Here is a 22,637-nt window from a genome sequence, read left to right as displayed (position 1 = left end):
CATTAAAGGAAATAGTTTAATGAATCTCCATACTGTGCTCATCACCCACCTTCAACAACCGATCAGCATTTACCAATCTTGCTTCATCTAAACTCCCACCACTGCCCTTGGTTTTTTTCTTGGAGTATTTTTTATTTTCTTTAGAAAAGTTACAAGACCAGTTCAGTTAATACTTGCATGGTTTTCACCTAGATCACCAAATGTTAGAATTTGCCATATTTGCTCTTTTTTTTTTTTAATCTGCACTGTTTGAGAGATGCAGACATCTTGACATGCCTTTTTTAGGAATAAGGGCAGTTTTCTTCCTAACCACAACATAACCATTACCCAATTCTGACATTGATACAGCACTGTTATAAAATGTTCAATACATGTTCAAATTTATCCTGTTATTCCATTAATATTCTTGAGCTTTTTAATCCAGAATTCAGTCAAGGATCATGCATTGAGATGTTTAGTCTCCTTGATCTAGAACAATTCTCTGGGCTTTGTCATTAATGACAGTAGCACTTTGAAGAGTCCAGGCCCACTGGTCTGCACAAACCCTCAATTTGGATTTGTCTAGTTGATTTTCTCATGATTAGAGATAGGTTAAACATTATTGACATAATTATCAAATAGGGATGTCTGTGTATTGCATCAGGAGGCATGTCAGTTTGTCTCACTATTGATGTTAAGCAGTCATTTGGTTTAGGTGATACCCACCGGATTGCTCCATTGTAAACTGCCTTTTTTCCTTTTGTTTTTATAGAGTGACAAAGTTGAGACTGAGTATTCTTCAGTCTTCTGGCTTTCGCATCTGTTGATGATTCTGAATCAGTTAACATCTCCATGTTCAAATCCCTGAAGTGTCTTAAATGTTTCTCCCCAGTTGGTTTGCTTGAATCTGAATCTAGACCAAGTCCACAGGCTGCATTTACTTGATGGCCCCTTGAGTCTTTACGGTAATTGATTCCCCACCCTTTCTTCCTTTCTGAATTTAGTTGATCATTTCCTGGTGTTCTGTGTGTTCACCTAATCCAGGTATTTTCTGTAAACTGGCAGGTAAAAATTTGAATAGTTTTCAGATTTTGTTTTGCAAGAGCATATAAGTATTCTGGGTGTAGTGTCACATCAGGTTGCACACCTGTCTGCCTTTTAGAGAAGATTCATTCTTGGTGGGCACAGATACTGTCAGCCTCATCCATGCATTTTAAAGTTCCCCATCAACCTTTCACCTAAGGATTCTAGCATCCATTGTAATCATTGTCTAGGATTTGTGTAGTTGCTTTCTCATGATTAGAGATAAGGTTAAACTTTGTTGACTCATTAGGGACTGCAAAGGGTGATTTTCTAATCACATTATTCCTTCTTTATCAATGAGATGTTTTTCCGACTTGTGTTTATTTCTACTTTTTTATGTGTATCTTCCTGGGGAGTGTTGTCAAAAGAATACATTCTTCACCTTCACAGAGGATGTTTCTGGACTTCTTAGTGATCATCTAATATGTCTTCAGTTTTCTCATCTATAAACTGGGGATCATTATCATGCCTGCCTCTTGGAGTTTTTGTGAAAATTGGATGAGCTGGTACATGTAGTGTAGAAATGGTGCCCGGCACTAGTGTTGGTATATGGTGGTTCTTAAAGTAACTTGCTCAGTTTTGTGGAAACATTTAGTGCTTCAAGTGTAACGGAGAGGTGGAGGAGGGAGAGAGTCTTCATAGCTCAGATCAGCAAGGGGCTGGGCTTGTATAGAGTAGGCCGAAGGAAAGTGCTGCTTGCCCACCACACTGACCTGCCTTTTATATGGAAACAACCATAATACAAGAAGCGCTGGGGTATCATTGCACACTGTGAAGTGGATGTTGATAATTGCAGGGGTAATAATATCTAGAGCACACTCTGAAATGGAGTTAGTACATGAAGTAAGTAGACCACTCTTATGGTGGGTAGGTCAGATGAGATAGTGGCTCTGGATAAGTTTTTATTGTAATGGCCCATTGAGATTTTTACCTGAACAAAGGGCTTCTTGCCTGGTTTGATTTGCCTTGTTATTCCACACACACCCCCTCCAAACTGTTTACGATAGCGGATCACTTTGGTAGGGAAGGAAATTCTGTACTCCCTTTTGGCCTTTTACTCTGCCATCACTTACTTGCTTAAAAAAAACCCCTGCTCTTGAGGATTGTGTAGGATATTGAAAGCTTAACACTCTTGGTTGGGTACTTCATCATTAACATTTTATTTAACAAACATTTGCCTACACTGTGTGCCAGACTGTTCTAGACATGGATCACATCACTGAACAGCACAGACAAGAATCTCTGTCCTTACTTACGGAGGTTAGATTCTGGTAGTGAGGAAACAATATAAACATAAGTAAGTTCTATAGTATGTTAGAAGGTATTGAGTGCTATGGGAAACAAATAAAGCAGAATGGGGCTCCTGGCTGGCTCAGTTGGTAGAGCATCCAACTCGATCTTGGGGTCTTGAGTTCAAGTCCCATGTTGGGTGTGGAGATTACTTTTTAAGATAAAGTAAATTAAAAAAAAATAAAGCAGGATGAAGGGCTGAGATGCTTAGGGGAGTTACTTTTGAACAAAAATGTAAATGAGAGGAGAGCAAGTTTTGTGAAAATCTGGGAGTGCTGAGTGTACCTTGCATAGGGAACAGCAAATGTCAAGGCCCAGAGGTGTGTTTGGTGCGTTGTGAATTATGAATAAAAGGGTGACTGCTTGCTCTGTTGATTAATGCCTTGCAGTGGGCCAAGAGCCAAAGCTTGCAGACAGGTTAAGAGGTGAGGGCAGTTGTTTAACTAGATGAAATGGGATGGTGATTTGGACCTGAGTTCTAGAGGTTGACATGACAAGTGGTCTGATTCTAGATAAATTTTTTGAGGTAGATCCAGCAGATGCTAGGACTTGAGCAATAGTGAGGATGGAGTTGCCTTTCCTTGAGATGGGGACTACTGAGAGTGAGACAGGTTTAAGGGATATGAGCCAAGTTATTCACATTCCCAAGCAATGGTAGGTGGTCAGAAACACTTAACAAGAACTGTGGTCCATAGATTTTACTATGAGAACTCTTTGATCTGTAGATCATACATTGCCGATTCTGTTAACCTAATGTCTTAAGGATGGAGGAGTTAGCAAGTGAAGGAAGAATGGCGTGGGTAGATTCATATAGCCCATGTTAACAAAGTCAGGTGTAGAAGGCTCTAGATTTAATTTTTTTATTCTCTGATGAAAGAGCTGATTAACAGCAGAGAATGAAGGCACAAGCCTTGGGTTTGGATGGTGAGAACCAGGATAAGCCCTGGTCTTCGAGCTGACTCATCAAGGTTTTTCGGTTCTATTTGTTTACTTATCTAGGAAGCCTGTGCCTGGTGCTTCTTTTGTTTTGATTCTCTTCAGTTTCTCTTTCCATATATCCATTTACGTATGATCACACATAAATACTTAAGTTGAATTTTGTCCTATGTACTGTTGTAGTCTATTTTGTAATCGTTTGTTATATATACATCTCACGTATTTTTTCTACAAGCACAGATTTTTTAAGATTTTATTTATTTATTTGAGAGAGAGAATGAGATAGAGAGAGAGCATGAGAGGGGGGAGGGTCCAAGGGAGAAGCAGACTCCCTGCCAAGCAGGGAGCCTGATGTGGGACTCGATCCCGGGACTCCAGGATCATGACCTGAGCTGAAGGCAGTCGCTTAACCAACGGAGCCACTCAGGCGCCACAGATTTTTTTAAACATGGATGATAAGGAATGATCTTTTATTAATTGATATTGTTTATTTTATTTTATTTTTTTCTATTAGTTCCTGTCACTGAAGGTAGTATTGCCTAGCGATTACAAGGGCAGAAACCCTTTAGACCCATAGATGTGAGTGCAAATCCTGATGTAAATACAAATAACTGTCCTGGGGCAAGTTATACTACTTCCTTGGTTTCTGTTTTCTCATCTGTAGGGTGCTCATAGTAATTGTACTTATCCTGTGATTGCTCTGAGGAGTACAGTAAGGCACACAGCACTCTAGGTACAGTGTCTATAAGGTGTTAGGACTTAGGTCAGTAAGTGTCAGGGTTTTTGTTTGTTTGTTTGTTTTTTTAATCTCCATCATTTAACTCACTTATCTTTGACAACCAACCTCCTATAAGCAAACATAGGCACTGCTGCTGTCTCCGCTCGTATTTTCATTTCTCTCAAAAATGTTATTGGAGTTGGTTCCATGTTCATGATCTGGTATAATCCACATAAAAATTGAAACCAGTGATAGTTTGGAAGTTGTCCCCATACCCAAAAGATTTTCATTCTCTGAGACTTTAAAAAAAACAAAAAACAAAAAACCCCAGAACATTGTGAGCCAGACTTGTGTATTGATAGAAGCAGGTTAAAATGAGTGGACCTCGAGGGATGTGTGTATGTGGTTGGAATGATAAATCTGGTAGTTTATGATTTTTCTTAGGTGAATAAAATTTTATTTGAAGAAATAGTTTACTTACATGGGTAACCATCCTCCTAAACCCGTTCTCTCCCCAATACTTTGCTAAAAGTAGAGCTGATCTGGTTGGTAGAGGGTTGCTGGAGGGAGGCTCAAATCCTTGCCGACTCTGCCTTGCCTTCCACCCCTGTGATGATACACTGGGACTATAAATCCGCAGAATATGGTTTAAACGCCATTTGAGTTCAGTCAGGGTTTCATGCATTTCTTACATACTTTTAGAAATTTGAATACCTGAGGTTGTAGGTATAATAGAAATGTTTCGCCAAAAAAATTTAAGGGCAAACTCCTTACATGTTTTAGGGACTGTTGTATCATGTTTACATATAGTGTTACTTTAGCTCCACTTGTAATTTAAAACTGGCTGGAATTCATAGGAATTGTATTAGAAACCCTCATTTTGCTTTTAAGTGTCACTGATAAACTGCTGCCAATATCCATTTCTACATTTTTAAAGTAACAGTGGGTTGAGGAAGGTCTTATACATATGTATACTTTGTACCATGCACCATTAATCTACTCTGCTGGTGGAATTTGCTTTACTGAACCTTAAATCAAGATGACAAAAGTGAAAATGTGTATGAAAGTCCGTAAGTAGAATTTTGTATAAATTAAGTTTTTTTTTTTTTTTGTATCTTACTTGAAGTGATGTCAGTAGGAGCTAATTGTTCATGAGATGGTTGAGAGCCTCTTTAAAATATTTGTGAAGGAACTGAATATTTAATATTTTATCTATAAATAACTTTTGTAAGGAGCCTAATATGTCTGGCATATAGTTGACAGTTTAATTCGAAAGGAGCTGATATCATAACTTTTAGTCCATACAAGTTGTAGAAGGTAAAGCAACATTTGCTGAGTACCTGCTCATTGCACTGGGCAATCTTAAGTGTTTTCTGTATGTCACTTATTCCCTACTAAGCCATTAGTAGCCAGATGATGATTTCATTTTACAGATGAGACAGTTGAGGCTCATAGATGGTTACTTGCTTAGATCCTGCATTTAGGAAGTAACAGCTTGGGGTCCAGCCCTTCAAAGCTTGTCTGCTTTCTTGATCATGCCACCCATACGTGTAAGTTTTCAAAGGTGTCCATGTGTTCCATAATCCTTAAGTTACTAGCTGGTACGGTGAACATTTTTCATTGGATAGGAATAGAAGCAAGACCTGGCAAGCCTACTACCACTCACAGTGCTGGGCTGGCATGTTCAGATTGTCCTTCGAGTGTGTGGCTTTTAAAGTGACTCTAAAGCTAAAAAGATTGTTGTTTGGTCACTTTTCATGTCACTTTTCTACCCTTTGTTAGCCCTCTTGCCTCATTGATTTTGTTACGACTTGGAGCCCTGATGGCTTCAGGAATTGTTTTTCTTGTCCTCGGTTGGGTTTTTATGACGGTGACTCTCTTTCTAGAGTGACTATATGTCCTGGATTTTAAAGATTGTCCCAGAATAATTTCCTAGTTTGGAAGATAAATTATATGGTCATCCTAGATAATAGAAAAGAGATGTTGGATTTGGTTATTATAACTAATTATATTTTGATTATATTACCTAAAGGGGGGGGATTAATAGCTGATTCAATTTGGTGTTACCTATTTTCCTCTTTCTAGTTCAAACGCAGCAAATACTTAGGTATACTTCTCTATTTGGATTAATTCTTCAGTTATGATTTAATTCATCCAGGTACATGAAACAGTACCAAAATTGTATTCTAATTTTGTGCAAAACTCAACAACACTTTCTGAGAAGGAAGCTCTCTCCTTTGCGGGGAGGGGCAGGGGATTCTGCTGTTTCACAGTGAATGCCCTTGTGTTTTGAGATTTGGCAAAATTTGTTGTACTGCCCGTCACCACTAGGGGACCACTTTATACATTCCACAAATAATACTCTTATTATAGAAATATTGTTTTCTTAAAAATGTACTACCAAGGAACCAAGTCATATATTTTATTCCTGTACCTATTTTATTACTTGTCTCATATTTCTTCCTTAACAGGATTTACCTGACTTGTGTAGCAGCTTAGTCCTAGTAATAGAAAAACATAAATTCAAAAGTTTCATTTTAGCTGATGAAAAAATTTTTCCATGTATATTTTTTCTGAAAATGAATTCTGGTTAGTGTTCATTGTATTTTTGTTCTAGAATACTTATTTAAAGGAAAGAAAAAATATGCAGAACTTATATTGTATATTTTATTTGGAACCATTTTTAGGAATGCATAATTTATCTCCTAACAGAATAAAGTTCAAGGCTGTGACAATCTGTTCATGACTAGAATGTGAAATTTAGCTGCATTGTATTATAGTATATCTTTCGATAAACTAAATTGACCTATTTTTGGTTTTGTTTGTTTTTCCTTTTCCAGTCTTTACCAGGTGCTGGTCTCTGGATGTTTTTTGTTTAAATTGGAAAAATCTTAAACCTGCCCACAGACTGGTATGGTATCCAGTGAGATGGGGACTGTCAACAGTGGTTTCCGAGTGGTCTGAGGAAGCATAGGCAGACAGAATTGAGAAAAGTCAGCCTTGAGCTGGTGTCTGGCTGCTCCCTGCTACCTCTCTTGTGGGCACAGTGTCTTTTTCTCTCTAGCTTACCTGCTGTTCCAGAGAAGTTAGGGGTTAGACCAGTCTGAACTTCGTTCACCAGGGAACAGAATATGGCTCAGAGATTTGACTTGTATAGATGGTATTTGACAAGAAGAACAATGTCACTGATGTTAGCAGTGGTTACCAGTGATTGAAGAAGGTGCTTGTTCTGTTTCTGAGCACTTGGTTCTCTGAACAAACAAGCTGCTGGTAGCGTACCTTCCCCACCTCCCTTCCCAGCAGAAACACTGGGGCTTTCATTTGTCCCTTCTTGGGGGAAACACAGGGTTGGTCAGCTGCCCTGAAGAAGAGCAGCACCTGAAAGGGCTGTTCTGCCTGGGGAGTTAGGCTTTTCTGTGTAAGTTGAAAGAAGTGGCTTCGATGTTGAGTGGCAGGGAGCTTTGTCCAAGGCAGGATTTCACAACTACCCACAGCTATTTTCTTTGTAATTAAGGACCTGCCGCTTATACTGAAACATTAAAGGCACCTTTTAGGTAGTTAGTGTTTATTAGTCATCTGATACTTTATTAAAAATTTAGGTGATCCTTCTGGATAATGTCCAAGTGTTTCTTCAGGAAGTTTTTGGGGTGGGGAAAGTGGTCACAGAAACATGACCAGCTTTGAAGATTTGGCAAGTCTGAAGGTGATACAAATCCCAACTGTTAGTGTATTTGATGCTTTCGTGCGTGGGAGTTTTATTCATGTCAGTCATTGACACTGGCTCTTAGGAAGGATAGTAATCTGTTTTCTTAGTGTAATTATTATAGTGCTGTATGCTTAAAAAAGGCATAAAGATGGGTTTAAGACATTTCAAACTAGGCAGCCTTATGAATTAGACCTAATAACCTAATTCAGTAGAATGTTTATCTTTAGCCATTATTTCCAGCTCCTTTCCTGGTCAGTGAGAGGTGTGTTTTTAAAAGTTTTTTTAATACTGTGGTCTATTTTGAACAGTTTTGGAAAGCAGTGGCTTTAGTATCATTTATAGGTCTTAAGTTTGCTACTGATTTTTAAAGGAAAATGCGTAGATTCATCAAAAAGCATCTACTTAGTCGAGTATAGAAAAACGCTTCACTTTGAGGTTGGTTTATCGCAAAAGGAAAACTCACATTAGAAGTTGGTGTGTGGTGGCAGGCATAGGATGAATAACAAAATGTTCTTCAGACTGAACTCTTAGCTACAATTATAATTAACTTTGTAGATTTAGAATTTGTCTCTTTTTCAGGAGAAAACCATCAGATTCATAAACTTGATTTAAATGTCTGTTTTGCAGAGTGATTTTTTTTTTTCTTAATCCAGGACTGAAAACTGTCTGACTGACTTAATTGAAGATAACTTGTTATTTAATGGTTGATAAATGTTTGTTTCATTGAGGTTTGGAAGAGCTAATACGTTATTTTTCAGTCTTTCAGAAATTTTGTTCTCCTCCTCCCTATTCTCCTTGCTTTCTGTACCCTTCAGTAAGAAAGCATTATTAAAAGGAAAACTACTCAACAGAATCAAACTTTGTGTCACTGTGCCTTTATCCTCTCAGAGAATCTCTTAGAATTACTGCCTGATGAAAAGGAAGGGAAGGAAATTACCTTTTTGAACATTTTTCAGAAATCTTCTGATGTCTTCTAGCTAGGAGAAATAATAAAATGTTAGGGTTTTATAAGGTGTATGTTCCTAGTTTTTTGTGTGTTTTTTTTTGTCTGGAATGTCTTGTTTCCCTCTAGGGCAGGAGTCATTTCACAATTTCTACATTGCTGTATAACTACCACATACACATTTGTGGTAGGAATTTAGGAAAATTTTACAGTAATAAATTTGCATAGACTAAGTGATAACTTGATTTTGTCTTTGGGGGGGTAGATGGTAACACTGAGTTGAGTCTACCTGCCTATTCCATACAGTACCCTAACTGGCTATAGAGTGCATTACTCAGGAGTCATAGCATTTGAAGATTCATTCTGGTGCCCTTATGAATAATTAGTGTTTTTTCCCCGCCCTTTTCCCTTAAGGTGCTTTAAGATCTTGGTGTCTGTTCCAATCTGAGACGACCACAGCAAGACAAAAAAAGGGCAATGTCATGGTAGGCAGTTCTTAGTTGCTAGAGAAGTTAGGTCACTTAGTTATGAGGTCAATGAATTTTTGTTCTTAGCTCAAAATGATAAATATTCTCATGACTTTAAGTACCCGATGTGCTAGTTTAGATTGCTCTTTCCTGTGGAACTGAAGTATATTAAAAAATTTTTTTTTCTTTTTATAAAGAATGTCTTATTGCGCCGTTTTTGCTAGACTGAAAGTTTCCTCATCACTTGGTGAGACCCTCCTCTAATTCAATCTTTGTCTTTTGTCTTTGCTGCCTTGCAGGGTTGGTACAGTAGGCTTCACTAACTTAGCTGCAACTCAGAATTTCTCCTCCAGCACCTGAGTAAATGCTGATGGTCTTGTGGAGAGTGGATTAAGAGTACGAGCTAAGTTCTCAATCCCAATTAAGAAGCGGAGGAAAATTTAAACTGTCTCCTTCAAAGTTTATCACAACCACCACCATCAAGACAGCAAACCAAAGGACAAAGACTTTGACCTGCTGTGTTGCTCTGTGTAGTCCAGTTCACGTATGGTTTACAGACTTGTCTGGGGTTACTAATGAGTAAATAAAAAGTCGGACACTTCTGTCATTGGACACTTTTATTCACAAAGTTACCAAAATGAGGGCTGTACTGGAGACAGCAGACATTGCCATAGTGGCCCTGTATTTTATCCTGGTCATGTGCATTGGTTTTTTTGCCATGTGGAAATCTAATAGAAGCACCGTGAGTGGATACTTCCTGGCGGGGCGCTCTATGACCTGGGTAGCAATTGGTGCCTCTCTGTTTGTGAGCAATATTGGGAGTGAGCACTTCATTGGGCTGGCAGGATCTGGAGCTGCAAGTGGATTTGCAGTGGGCGCATGGGAATTCAATGCCTTACTGCTTTTGCAACTTCTGGGATGGGTTTTCATCCCGATTTACATCCGGTCAGGGGTATACACCATGCCTGAATACTTGTCCAAGCGATTTGGTGGCCATAGGATTCAGGTCTATTTCGCAGCCTTGTCTCTGATTCTCTATATCTTCACCAAGCTCTCAGTGGATCTGTATTCGGGTGCCCTCTTTATCCAGGAGTCTTTGGGTTGGAACCTCTATGTGTCTGTCATCCTGCTCATTGGCATGACTGCTTTGCTGACTGTCACCGGAGGCCTTGTTGCAGTGATCTACACAGACACTCTCCAGGCTCTGCTTATGATCGTTGGGGCACTCACACTTATGATTATTAGCATGATGGAGATTGGCGGGTTTGAGGAAGTTAAGAGAAGGTACATGTTGGCCTCACCCAATGTTACTTCCATCTTGTTGACATACAACCTTTCCAACACAAATTCTTGTCATGTCCACCCTAAGAAAGATGCACTGAAAATGTTGCGGAATCCAACAGATGAAGATGTTCCTTGGCCTGGATTCGTTCTTGGGCAGACCCCAGCTTCAGTATGGTACTGGTGTGCTGACCAAGTCATCGTGCAGAGAGTCTTAGCAGCTAAAAACATTGCTCATGCCAAAGGGTCTACTCTTATGGCTGGCTTCTTGAAGCTTCTGCCAATGTTTATCATAGTTGTCCCAGGAATGATTTCCAGAATACTGTTTGCTGATGATATAGCTTGCATCAACCCAGAGCACTGCATGCAAGTATGTGGAAGCAGAGCTGGGTGCTCTAATATTGCTTACCCACGCCTGGTGATGAAGCTGGTTCCCGTGGGCCTCCGTGGCTTAATGATGGCAGTGATGATTGCAGCTCTGATGAGCGACTTGGACTCTATCTTTAACAGTGCCAGTACCATATTCACCCTCGATGTGTACAAACTCATCCGCAGGAGCGCAAGCTCCAGGGAACTAATGATTGTGGGGAGGATATTTGTGGCTTTTATGGTGGTGATCAGCATTGCATGGGTGCCAATCATCGTGGAGATGCAAGGAGGCCAGATGTACCTTTACATTCAGGAGGTAGCAGATTACCTGACACCCCCAGTTGCGGCCCTGTTCCTTCTGGCAATTTTCTGGAAGCGCTGCAATGAGCAAGGGGCTTTCTATGGTGGAATGGCTGGCTTTGTTCTTGGAGCAGTCCGTTTGACACTGGCCTTTGCATACCGTGCCCCAGAATGTGACCAACCTGATAACAGGCCAGGCTTCATCAAAGACATCCATTACATGTATGTGGCCACAGCATTGTTTTGGGTCACAGGACTCATTACTGTAATTGTTAGCCTTCTCACACCACCTCCCACAAAGGAACAGATTCGTACCACCACCTTTTGGTCTAAGAAGAGCCTGGTGGTGAAGGAAAGCTGCTCCCCGAAAGATGAACCATACAAAATGCAAGAGAAGAGCATTCTGAGGTGCAGTGAGAACAGTGAGGCCATCAACCACATCATTCCCAATGGGAAATCTGAAGATAGTATCAAGGGCCTTCAGCCGGAAGATGTTAATCTCTTGGTGACCTGCAGAGAAGAGGGCAATCCGGTGGCTTCTTTAGGGCATTCAGAGGCAGAAACACCAGTAGATGCTTATTCCAATGGGCAAGCAGCTCTTATGGGTGAGAAAGAGAGAAAGAAGGAAACAGAGGATGGAGGCCGATACTGGAAGTTCATAGATTGGTTCTGTGGCTTTAAAAGTAAGAGCCTCAGCAAGAGGAGTCTCAGAGACCTGATGGAGGAGGAGGCTGTTTGTTTACAAATGTTGGAAGAGCCTCCACAAGTTAAACTAATATTAAATATCGGACTTTTTGCTGTGTGTTCACTTGGAATTTTCATGTTTGTTTATTTCTCCTTATGAACTTTTTAAGGATATGATGAGACACTAACTTAAGAAAATACTGGTCTTTGGAAAAAAAACAAAAACAAAACTTATGTAACTGTTGCATCTCTCAGGCATTGTTTACGCTATAGGTTTTAGCCAAATTTTACTTAGCAGAAAATCATCTATTTGCAAGACTTTATTTTCCCAGAGATGGATGAAAGTAAATTTTCAACCTAAATGAAGTAAAACTTGTTTAACAGACTGAATTGTGCAAATGTGGTTTAAAATTTTCCATACCAAAGTAAGGAGAGACCAATTATTCTCATAGAACATGTAGAGCAGAATATATGCTAAGATTATCACAAACAAGGTATACTGTGTGCACTGCCAAATCTTGGTAGGCCTTCTTATCTTGAAGTAGAGGACTTGCTCGTTTCAGAGTTTTTTCTCTGTCTCTGTAATCCCTACTACCATTTAAAACAATTCGTGGACATTGTATAATCAGTTGTGTACTGAAAACCTAACTGATGTGCTTGTGGGGTCCTTGTATCAGGACAGGTTAGTTTGTTTGCCAGGTTCATTTTGCTAGCATGAGCCTGTGGATTCTGATTGCCAAAAGAAAGAAAGAGTGTTTACCTGTAGCTGTTCTGGTACCACCAACATATGGAATGTTGGTAAAAAGTTTGTTTCAGTTCCTTTTTTTTTCCTACTTTGACCGAAGTTTAAGTGAACCATACTCAAATGACCACCAACTCTGTCTTGATAAAAAGTTATGTCATGATTGTATTGTCACATGATTAGGGGAGAAAATGAAGTAAACATTGCTGATGATCCCCAAATTGATTGACCAAGTTAAGATTGTTTATATAGTTTGGGAATTAGCAGTCCTCAAGCAGTGTTTGATCAGCTTATGCTAAACAGGCGACTACTCATACTCCACTAATTCTCTAGCTTTGTTCTTTGTTTTTGCATTTGGTAACCTTTTTTATTAGCCACACACTTTTCCAAGTGGATTCAGTTGGAAGATATGTCCAGAAATTTGAAGAAAATTGTCACTGCCTTTGTGCTGGGTTGCCCTGCTTGATTAGATCATGATATATTGAAATTGAGCTTTTGGAGGGAAAATAATAATCCTGAGATCATATTTTGTTCTTGATAAGTTTGTTTTCCTGATTTATTTTTTTATTTTTTTATTTTTTGGAAAGACTCGCCATCTGTACACGGCCTCTACATTTTTTAAAAAGTTACATTGACTTAGAGCATGAGGAGGTTCCAGTGCAAACTCGGCATCAGTAACAGAAAACAGTGCATGCTTTGCCATTGGTAGATTGTCAGTATAGTCTTTCTGTAGAGTGGATAGCATGTTAAAGAGGTGTCATGAATAAGAACTTCCGGGTTTAGTAGTATGTCTTGTGGAGGATATCCTACGACTTGTGTACTTACAGGATCCTCTATCTTCACACGGCTTGGCACTCCGTTGTAACCTTTGTGGATGGGAATCTTTTTCACAGGCTGATTCCCCTTCTTGAGGACAGGATACAAAAGACATTAGAGAAAAGCTCTACAGATTACGAGGTTCTGTGTCTGTGTGCTCAACATGGTCCTTTTTCCTCCATGACATATGAAGGAAACTAATTGTGTATCTACTTTCTTTGACTTTCCTGTAATCGATGGTACTTTTTAAATTGCATGATTTTATGAAGCTTGTATTCTTTAGGGAAGAGCATTACTTTTTTAGATACTTTTGTAGATTTTTGAATCAAAACTCAGTCCTAATGACTTTAAATTTTTTGTATTCTATAAACGAGTTTCATTATGATGGACTTGATTAGTCCGAAGTTGATTTTAGAAATTATCAGGTAGCATAATGTCTTCCCATCTCCAGGAGGCTTTCTGATGGACTGAGTCTGTAGATGAAAAAATAATTCATGTATGAATAGCATGATTTCTGAGAGCTTAGAGTGCCTTGTAGAGTTTTTTCTCAATTTCATTCTTACAGTTTATAAGCTGGGGGCCAAATAAATAGGGACCATCCTTTTCTTGTTTGGCGGAGGCTGTGGCTCTGTTATGTCCAAGGTTACAAAAAGTCTATTGGGAAGAACAGAAAAACCATGTATGCAAAGCTGGACTCATGGTTTGTCTTCTTCTCAAAGGAACTGTTTTTCCTTTGAGACAACCTTTTGGTATTTCGGAAAATAATAGGACCTTAGATTTTTTAAATTGGCATTAAGTCATAGGAATTAAAATTTTCTTTGACTTTGAGCACATTGCTGTGTAACTCAGCAAAGAGGATTGACACAGTGGCTGGGCAGCCTTCTTACCCCTTCTTACAGCGTAAATTAATAGGTGGTGTTTGTGTGAGTTTTTTTCCCCTTTATTTAATGTTGAGCCCTAATAGTTTGAAGTATTAGGATCCCGCCCCCCCACCTTCTCTTTGCTGCTGTCTTAGTATGATACATGAAATACATCACCTTGTGTCTGTTTGTGTATATATAGCGGTAGGTCAAGTTTAGAGTACTAATGTCTGTAAATAAGGAATGACTATTAGTATATCCATTAGGATGTTTATTCTTGCCAGTATAATCATCACTCTGTTGAGACTGAAGTCCCTGAAGCTTGCCCTTCTTATTGCTTTCCAGTAGTAGGTAATGTGCTTGAATAAGTATGTGAATTGCTGATTGCAGCTTCATTCAGGGGACTACTGTTCAATATGTTTCGTTAGAATGATTGTTCATGGAGTGATACCTGGTCTGTGTTAAGCTAGCAAAATGTTCATACTTTACACTAAATGGGTCCTAAATGATAACATCTCATCTGTAGACATTAATATGTATATATTTTTATATTGGCTCAAGCTAAGGTTCAGAATTGAATAAGAGTGATATTGACTAAAATAGTTACCCAAGAGTCAAAATGAAGTGAGGACACTGGTTCTTCAAAGGTAGAGAAAAATACTGTCTGATCTGCTGTTAGTGGTATCCCCAGTTCTTAGATTTTTATCCTTTCAGGCAATCTCAGTCCTAAGATCTGATGAGCAGAGCTTATTACTCTGGCACGCAGAAGAATTATTAGCTCCAAAAATATTATGTCCTTTTGCTCCAAGATAGTAAGTGGCTTTTGAAATAGCTGAGCCAATCTTTTTCCACAGCCATTCTCTTCCTGGTGAGGTTATCACTCTTATCTTTAGGTTAGGGAAGCATCAAGCAATAGTGGTGGTTCTGTGTCCTTTGGCCTATTTTCAGCAGATCTCTCGCAAGGCTTCCTTTTCAGTTGGCTCAAAGGATTCATTGTCTTTTTGCACAAAGAGTCTGGCCAAGATCATAGTTCTTAGCACATTCAAACAATTAGCAGAGACCTATCACATGTGAAACTTAACCTTTTAAGAATTGATTGGGAGGTTGTCACTCAGTTCTTTAACCCGAGGCTAATTGGGAGTGGGGGGACTGAAAAGTCTTGTCCAGGGCACTGAGAGTCTCTTAAGTGTCTCCATTTCTCAGTCCATTGCTTTTTCTTCCCTATACTTAGAGGGTGCATGGATCTTCCCCTCTCTATTCAAATATCATTCAGTGCAGCCTGTGGGTTGTTCTCATTCTTTACCATCCTACAGACTGGCTATATCATTAACTCTTAAAAGGTTAGACCCATCAATGTTCCCACTTGGCGGTATTTGGCTTACTTACTTCCCTTATAGTTTTTACTCCGCTGTGTTGTTTTCATCTGTGGTATGATGGCTGGAAAGAACCACATGGGTATGGAGTAGTGAGTGACACCTCACCACCACTCCCCAGTTTTGTACTGAGCGATGTATGTAGACCATTCCTGTTACATTATGTGACCACAGAGATTTGCCAGGGCAAAATTTTCCTAAGTCAGAAAAACTATTAAATGAGATGCTGAGAGATACCTGGGTGATACAAACTTAACAAGTTAGGCAGAGGACAAACATTAGCTTAAAATGTGCAGATGTAGAATTCTGTTCAGTGAATTCTAGAACTTGAAGCATCTTGGCTGTCGGCTAGTTTAAACCTTTCCCCTATAGATTAGGATACCAGTGAATAAGATCCAGCCAGTTAAACCCTGGTTTGATGTTAAGTATTGTGAAATAGGAGTTTTTAAAACATATTTGAGGTTAAAAGGACTGATATTTGATAGTGATACTTTAGTAGAAAAAAATGCTTTTAGGCGTGTATTCATAAGATTTCTCATTAACAAAGTGTTAAATTGCATTAAGACATTTTGATGTTGACATTGGCTTGAGCAGACTTTACAAATAGGGTATATTCCTATTTGTGGTATACCCACCTGCCATTCAGAGAGACTGGTCTTTGCCTCTATTTGTCTTCCCTCACATTGCTTTAATTATTCACCTGTTCTTTTAACGCTTCTCAAATTCCTGTTTTGATCTTTTATCAGCTTAATTCATGTTCAGGCTTATTGCTATGATGTGCAAAAGTGCTACTTTGCCCCAGTTTTGAAGACTTGGATCCAAATAATGATTCATTATATATATAAAACATAGTTGTGTTTAAATATACTAAATTTCTATTAGCTTAAACTGTTAACTTCTCAAGAATGATTTTCTCAGACTAATGTTCACTAGTGTTCACTAATAATAAAAGCCCTAGTAATTCATTATTCTATTCCGAAAACTCTTTTCTTCAAAAATTAGGGAGGCAGCAATAGTTAAAATTCATACCAGTCCCTTTGAGATGGCGGTGTCACAATACAGAGAGGAATGGAGTTTGTTTTGATGCCAAAAAGCCTTGTTCTTGCAGTACTTAAGGGTAAAAAGTTGGAACTAGTCAGTTGGCATATAGAGAAGCCCTTTTGTACTAGTTAGGTATGAAGCTGAATTAAATAAGAAGCTTTGATTACTACACTTGGTTAGACTTGGTTGGCTTAACTCAGGGCTGCAAACCCCTTTTCCTCCATTAAGTCATTTCTCTTAATTTGGTACGCTTTTTGTCAAACTCTCCCCCTCTGTTGGAAGACTAAGTATTCAACTTCTTTCACTCCTAGAATTGAACTTAGCTAAGGTTCAAACTGCTTACAGGCTTTGCCAGCACTGAATCCCACACCATTGTTCACGGAGTCCTATAAATGTGTTTATTTAAACTTCTTTCCAGTGCTGGGAATAAGGCTTTAAACTACTGATTCACCTTTAAAGGAATGTTGTGAAAATTGATATAATTTATGTTTCTGTTATCCATCTCAAATCCTTTATATAAAAGATAGGATTTAGTTTTTTGTTTTGGGTTAAGCACCCAGTTTATCTGGTAACTAACAGCCTTAACCATGGATATATTGTCTTACTCAGAAATAGGCGAAAAAGGTTTGATGTATCTGTATTGTTACTGATTTCACACACTTTACTTTCTAGGGGAGGACCATAATCTGAAGCTTTTGATTTTAAACCAATAACCTTACTCTATGTAATGACTTTTCAGTGTGGTTTGGTTATCTGGATTCATACTATGATTGAAGAGAGGGATGCTAGAACAAAATAAGCAAATGAAGAGCAAGTCAGGACAAAAGCACAGTGGTCTCAGATTTTTCTTAGTGTGGGAGCCGTGGCTCTGCTCTCAGAAGAGCTCTATATCATAATTGTTGTCCATGATAATGAAACCCCTCCATCCTCTCCTACCCCTTCCCCAAGTTTAAGATAGTTTACAGTCTGTGAACTCTGTCAATAAGGGAAATACATATTTCAGTGATTGCCGCAACAGCACAAGTTGACGGTAGATAACCACAACCTTATTGGAGACTTACGTTTATCTTGGTAAATTCACCTTGTACCCTAGGAAGGAGTGTTTACTTTTTTTTTTTAATTGCCTTTGGACAAATTAGTCTGGATAATTTTTCAATATATCATTGTAGCCTAGACTTCTATAAGTGGAATGAATGTTCCTTAATTAACTCACTTTTTGGTTATAATAGTTGGAAACTGAAATTAAGCTCATTGCTGTTATTTGAAATCCCAAATTGGCAAAGGCCAATATATAGGGTATTTCATAATATAATCAGCTTCTGAAATTTATGTGTTTTTATTAGTGCCTTCTGGTTGCCAATATTGACTCTGCTAGTTTACACATTTCCCTTTCCTGATAGAATATACTTATTTGTTACAATTCCTCTTTTTAAATTTTGTTACGACTAGTCAAGGAAATACAAAAAATACATTTATATTTACATACTTTATACACAGCCTTTGTTTAGGTTCAAGGAAACCAGGTAGCTCTAATTCCTGTTGCAGTTTAAATGTTATTTATTCATCTATATTTGTTTTATATCCTTAATTAAAACTATAAGGTTACTTATTAATTCTGTGAGTATATTTTAACTATTGTTTTTCCAGTGCAGGTTTGATAGGCATACCTGAGAACATACATCTGCCAACAGTTTCACATTCCATGATAGGTAAAAAGCTTAAAGTAAAAGTCCATAGAAAGCACAAATCATGTTCATGCAGGTGTGTGTCTTCACATGTAGAAAGCACAAGACTAACAGTATTTCTTAGTATCCCACAAGTGCCAGTTGTACAGCCCACCAGGTGTTTTGTCTTGGGAGTTGTGGAGGACCACAGTATTGAAAGCCCTAGACAACGAGGTATCCTGAGTTGTGGTCCTAAATGATAAGTGATTCAAATGTAATAATCTGAATAAGTTTGTACTACTTTGGTAGAGGGAGAAAAGACAAATAGTCAAGAATGTTGCAGTTACATTTGGGGGTTACTAGCGAAAATGGGGTCTATGCGTTCTTTCCTACAATCTGGAACTAAAACAGGGACAGACTTCTAGGCTTTTGGTGGGTGGAAGAGTTTGACAAACTTTTGCTTTAAGCTGTAGGGCCATTGGTGTTACTATTTTTTATCTTAAATCTTTAGGCAATTTTACCTGCTATCAGTAGTTCCCTGAAAACATGGAGAAATTTTACATTTTAACAGGGCAAATACTACTTGTCTTTAATCTTTGTGTAGCTTTGTAAGAGTTTGTGAATGTATCTTTATTTTTTCATGTGCTTTACTGCACTTCATTTTAACAGAGCAGAATTTGATCCAAGTGTTCTGAGCATCAAACTAAATCTGAGACATACCTGCCAAACGAGCTACTTTGCTTTTCACAGGGGTTATAAGAGTCTAAAGGATTCTTTTACCTGTCCCATTCCCTGCTTCATGGTTAGAGTAGATGAAATCAGAATGTGTGTGCAGGAGAAAATGTGTTTTCTTGCACTCTGTATTGCCCTTGTCTTATCCCTTGCTTTCTTTATAGTCCCAGTTTATCAAGAATGAATAGTCTTTGTCTTGGATTTTGCCCATAGGTCAAAAGCTGTAACTCTCAGAATGGGAGAGAAGTGACTACCTTTGTTCCCACTCTCCTCTAGTTTGTGTATTTATCTTCTTAAGGAAAGACTTGGTCCACTCTGGTAATACATGGGATGAAGATTAAAGCTGATGTAGACTAATGTCACATGTTTTAGAAGGGTTAACCGGAACACCTTGAGGGAGAGATTGCTCCTCTAGTAAAAACACAGGTGTGTTCTCTCAGTATTTTAGAATGTAAAACCTCTGGTTTGGGGGATGAGGGCAGAGGAGTGCCAGAAATGCAGGAAAAAAAGAGAAAGGTTTGAGGAATGTCTTTGGCTTAGCAATGTGTGTTAAGGCAAAGCAGTTACAACCTGTTAGTCCTATATAGTATGCGTCTGTACCTTTTTAAGTGTTGTTTTTAAATTTAAAATCATTTGTTAAGAACTTAATGCTTTTGAAGATTCCTTTGGCAGAATATCTTTCATTTATAATTCCATGGAAAATTGCTTTAATTAGTCTAGGTGAAAGTCGTCCTAGCAGTGTAAATATGTATAATTACAATTTTCTAATTTCACTTTGAGATCTCTAACTCTTGAGTGGCAAAAACAAATCAACAAGTCTTTTGCTCATGGACTTTTCTGTGGCGTTGTTAAAATGCAAAAGCTTTATTTTTGTTAATAATGACATATTACATTAGTGTCAGATGATGATATGGAATCTGTTCCCTGCTTTCCCCTACCAATATTGCTTTGGTTTATAGATTGCCAACAGAGTTCAGAAATACAGCAGGGATCTACCCATTCTTTGCTTGGACATCCCATTTCTGTTGCCCGGACCTATGTTGGCAATCACATACGAACTACGTTACGCTTCTCAGTGCTTTTTTTTTTTTTTTTTTGATAAGGTGGATATCAAAAATAGTTGCTGTGCAAAAGTTAGTAGTCTTCTTCAAGAAGAAAACCAATTCCTTTTCTAATATCCTGTGAAATCGCTTCATTCATTTCTTTATTTTTAAGCCAAATGTCAGCAGCGTACTGCTGCTTTTATCTAGTACTTTTGATATGTAAGTATTGCATTTTAAAAAGATGTCTTCGTTGAAAATTGTTTTTCCTAGTGTCCTCCCTTTTATGCTTTGTTCATATTTTCTGTAAGAGACCAGTCTGTGCACTGGGGGTGTGTATTGTGTACATGTATCATTTCGTCAGTTATGCATTGTAGACCAAATGTGATTATAAATGAAGCTGTTGCGTTATTGGTGAGTTTTTGGAATTGTAAACTGATTTCCAGTGTACCTTTTATTGTCCACAGTTTTTTTTTTTTTTTTAAGGTTTGATTGATGGGGTCCATCTTCACATTGTACAGTGTTTTAGTTGCAAGCAGAAAGTAGAATTTGGTATAAACCAGTTTATTTCCATATTGAAGGGAATACAACTGAAATTGTAGATTTAGGATTGTTAACCATACATGACAATTCTAACTTGACTATTATTCTAACCTGTATACAATCTGATTTTTAAAAATTGTAGACATGTATGATCTTGGTTTAATGTGTTTTTTAAAAGTGTTATTGTTGAAAAAAATGGAAAAACAAATCTGCTTAAAGAGCTGTCAGTTTTCATTACTGACTCTGTAAAATACACTGTCGTTTGTGTACTGTGTGTACTTCTCCAGCTGCTGCATTAGCCTTCAAGAGTATTTGGAAACTTCAGATGAACCTACATTTCTTGCAAAGTATATTCCTTTCTGTGGTATCTTGTCCTGTAACTGAAGTATAGTAATTATTTTATGGAAATGTTATTAGCACTTCTGTACCAACTTTGAATAAAATGAAAAATTTACATTTCTGTGAGTGAGTATTTTCAGTATGAACGCGTCTGCCCTCAAAAATATACAGAGTTCTGTGCTAGAGTTGAAGAGGTTGTCCTTCACTGCCTTTTCTCTTTCTTTTATTGCTCCTATTTTGAAATAATTTCAAATTACACGAAAGTTGTGAGAATAGTATAAAGAATTCTGGAATCATTTTCATCCAGGTTCACCAGTAGTTCACATTTTGCCACATTTGCTTTGTCATTCTCTCTTAATCATACACTTTTCTGAACCATTTGAGTGTTAAGTTGCAGACACCATTCCCCTCTGCTCCTTAAGTACTTGGAGTATATTTAAGACAGTCAGTCACTCATAAAATCACAATATAATCATCAAAGTCTGGAAAGTAACAGTGGTACAACATTTTAATATGAAGTCTTGATTCAAATGTTGCTGTTCCAATAATGTCCTTTTATAGCATTTTTTTTTTTTTAAAGTTCAGAAGCTTTTATGTCTCCCTTTTAATTGGCAGCAGTTCCTCATTTTTCTTTGTCTTCCATGGTATTGACGTTGAAGTTTAGAAGCCATTTTGTGACCGCCCCTACCCAGTCCGGGTTTGTTTCCTTATGATTAGATTCACACTATGCGTTTTTGGTGGGTATACGGCAGAAGCAGTAATATGTCCTCAGAGCTTCACACTGGGAGGTGTGTGATGTTGTGTTGTCCCATTATTGTTGACACTAACTTTGATACTTGATTAAGATAGTGTCTGCCAGGTTTCTCCCCTGTCAAGTTACTGATTTTCCTTTTGCTAATAAGTAATTTGTGGGGAAATAATTGGAGATTATGTAAATAACTTAACTCCTCATTGAGCTTGAACTCCTGATTTCAGTGTACATAGGTAGTCCTTGCCTGAGCAGTTATTACTATGATGATGCAGAACAGTGATTTTGTTTTAGTTTTTGTTTTGTTTTGCTATACTAAAATGAAGAGTTTCCCTCTTTCCCCATTTTTCAGTATGAACTCATTTACTGGGTTATAATCCATTAATGTCATTATTTTGCTCAAATGTTTCCAGATTTAGCCAGTGACACTCTGCAGGCCAGTTTCTGTGTCCTTCATGACACATTTCCATCACACACACTTCCTTATTTCCCAGAACAGCGAGGTGTTTTCATGGTTATCTTGTGCTTTCCCTGCCCCCATCAGGATCAGGCACTTAGTAGGGAGTGGGATTTAGAAACCAGGGTCTGGGTGTGCTCATTCTTACAGGGGTAAACATGCCTTTTCCTGGCTCTTTTCAGTATACCGAGGTAGGAAATTCATACATACCTACTGATGCCTCCCAGTTCTAAACGAGCACTAGAGGGTTCTTTTTAGCTTTCCCCCATTCTATGTATCTCCCTTCTCCAAGTGCAAGAAATCGGATAATATTGACACGTTAACTCATTTTTTTCCAATTCTACAAATCCTTAGAATTAAAGTTTTTGCATGTCAGTAAGTATCTTTAAAAAGTGTTGCCGAATCTGGAATTGTAGATTGGAAAGTGTTTTTCTTCAGAGATTTGTAAGCATAAGACCATTTTTTTCCTAGCTTCTAGGCTCAGTGTTCTGAAATTTCATTATTAATATGCCTTGAAAGTTTTCAT

The 22,637-nt window shown here is 38.1% G+C and overlaps 2 protein-coding genes across 2 annotated transcripts in view; both read left to right on the top strand.

Moving 5' to 3' along the window:
- The window catches only part of MRPS6 (mitochondrial ribosomal protein S6), a 65,410-nt gene that overhangs the window by 12,530 nt on the left and 30,243 nt on the right, over positions 1-22,637 (top strand). The gene's annotated exons all lie outside the window — the stretch shown is intronic.
- Positions 9,374-21,023, top strand: SLC5A3 (solute carrier family 5 member 3). Its single transcript, XM_028114043.2, has one exon. It carries the CDS (start codon positions 9,760-9,762, stop codon positions 11,914-11,916), a length of 2,157 nt encoding a protein of 718 aa, XP_027969844.1. The 5' UTR covers positions 9,374-9,759; the 3' UTR covers positions 11,917-21,023.

Source organism: Eumetopias jubatus, unplaced genomic scaffold, assembly GCF_037043125.1.
Source record: "Eumetopias jubatus isolate StellerSeaLion01/CBP00866 unplaced genomic scaffold, mEumJub1_p1.0 scaffold_1, whole genome shotgun sequence".
NCBI classification, from domain to species: domain Eukaryota; kingdom Metazoa; phylum Chordata; class Mammalia; order Carnivora; family Otariidae; genus Eumetopias; species Eumetopias jubatus.
Note: the sequence above shows the minus strand (reverse complement) of the source record. Positions and strands in the feature narration are given on the sequence as shown.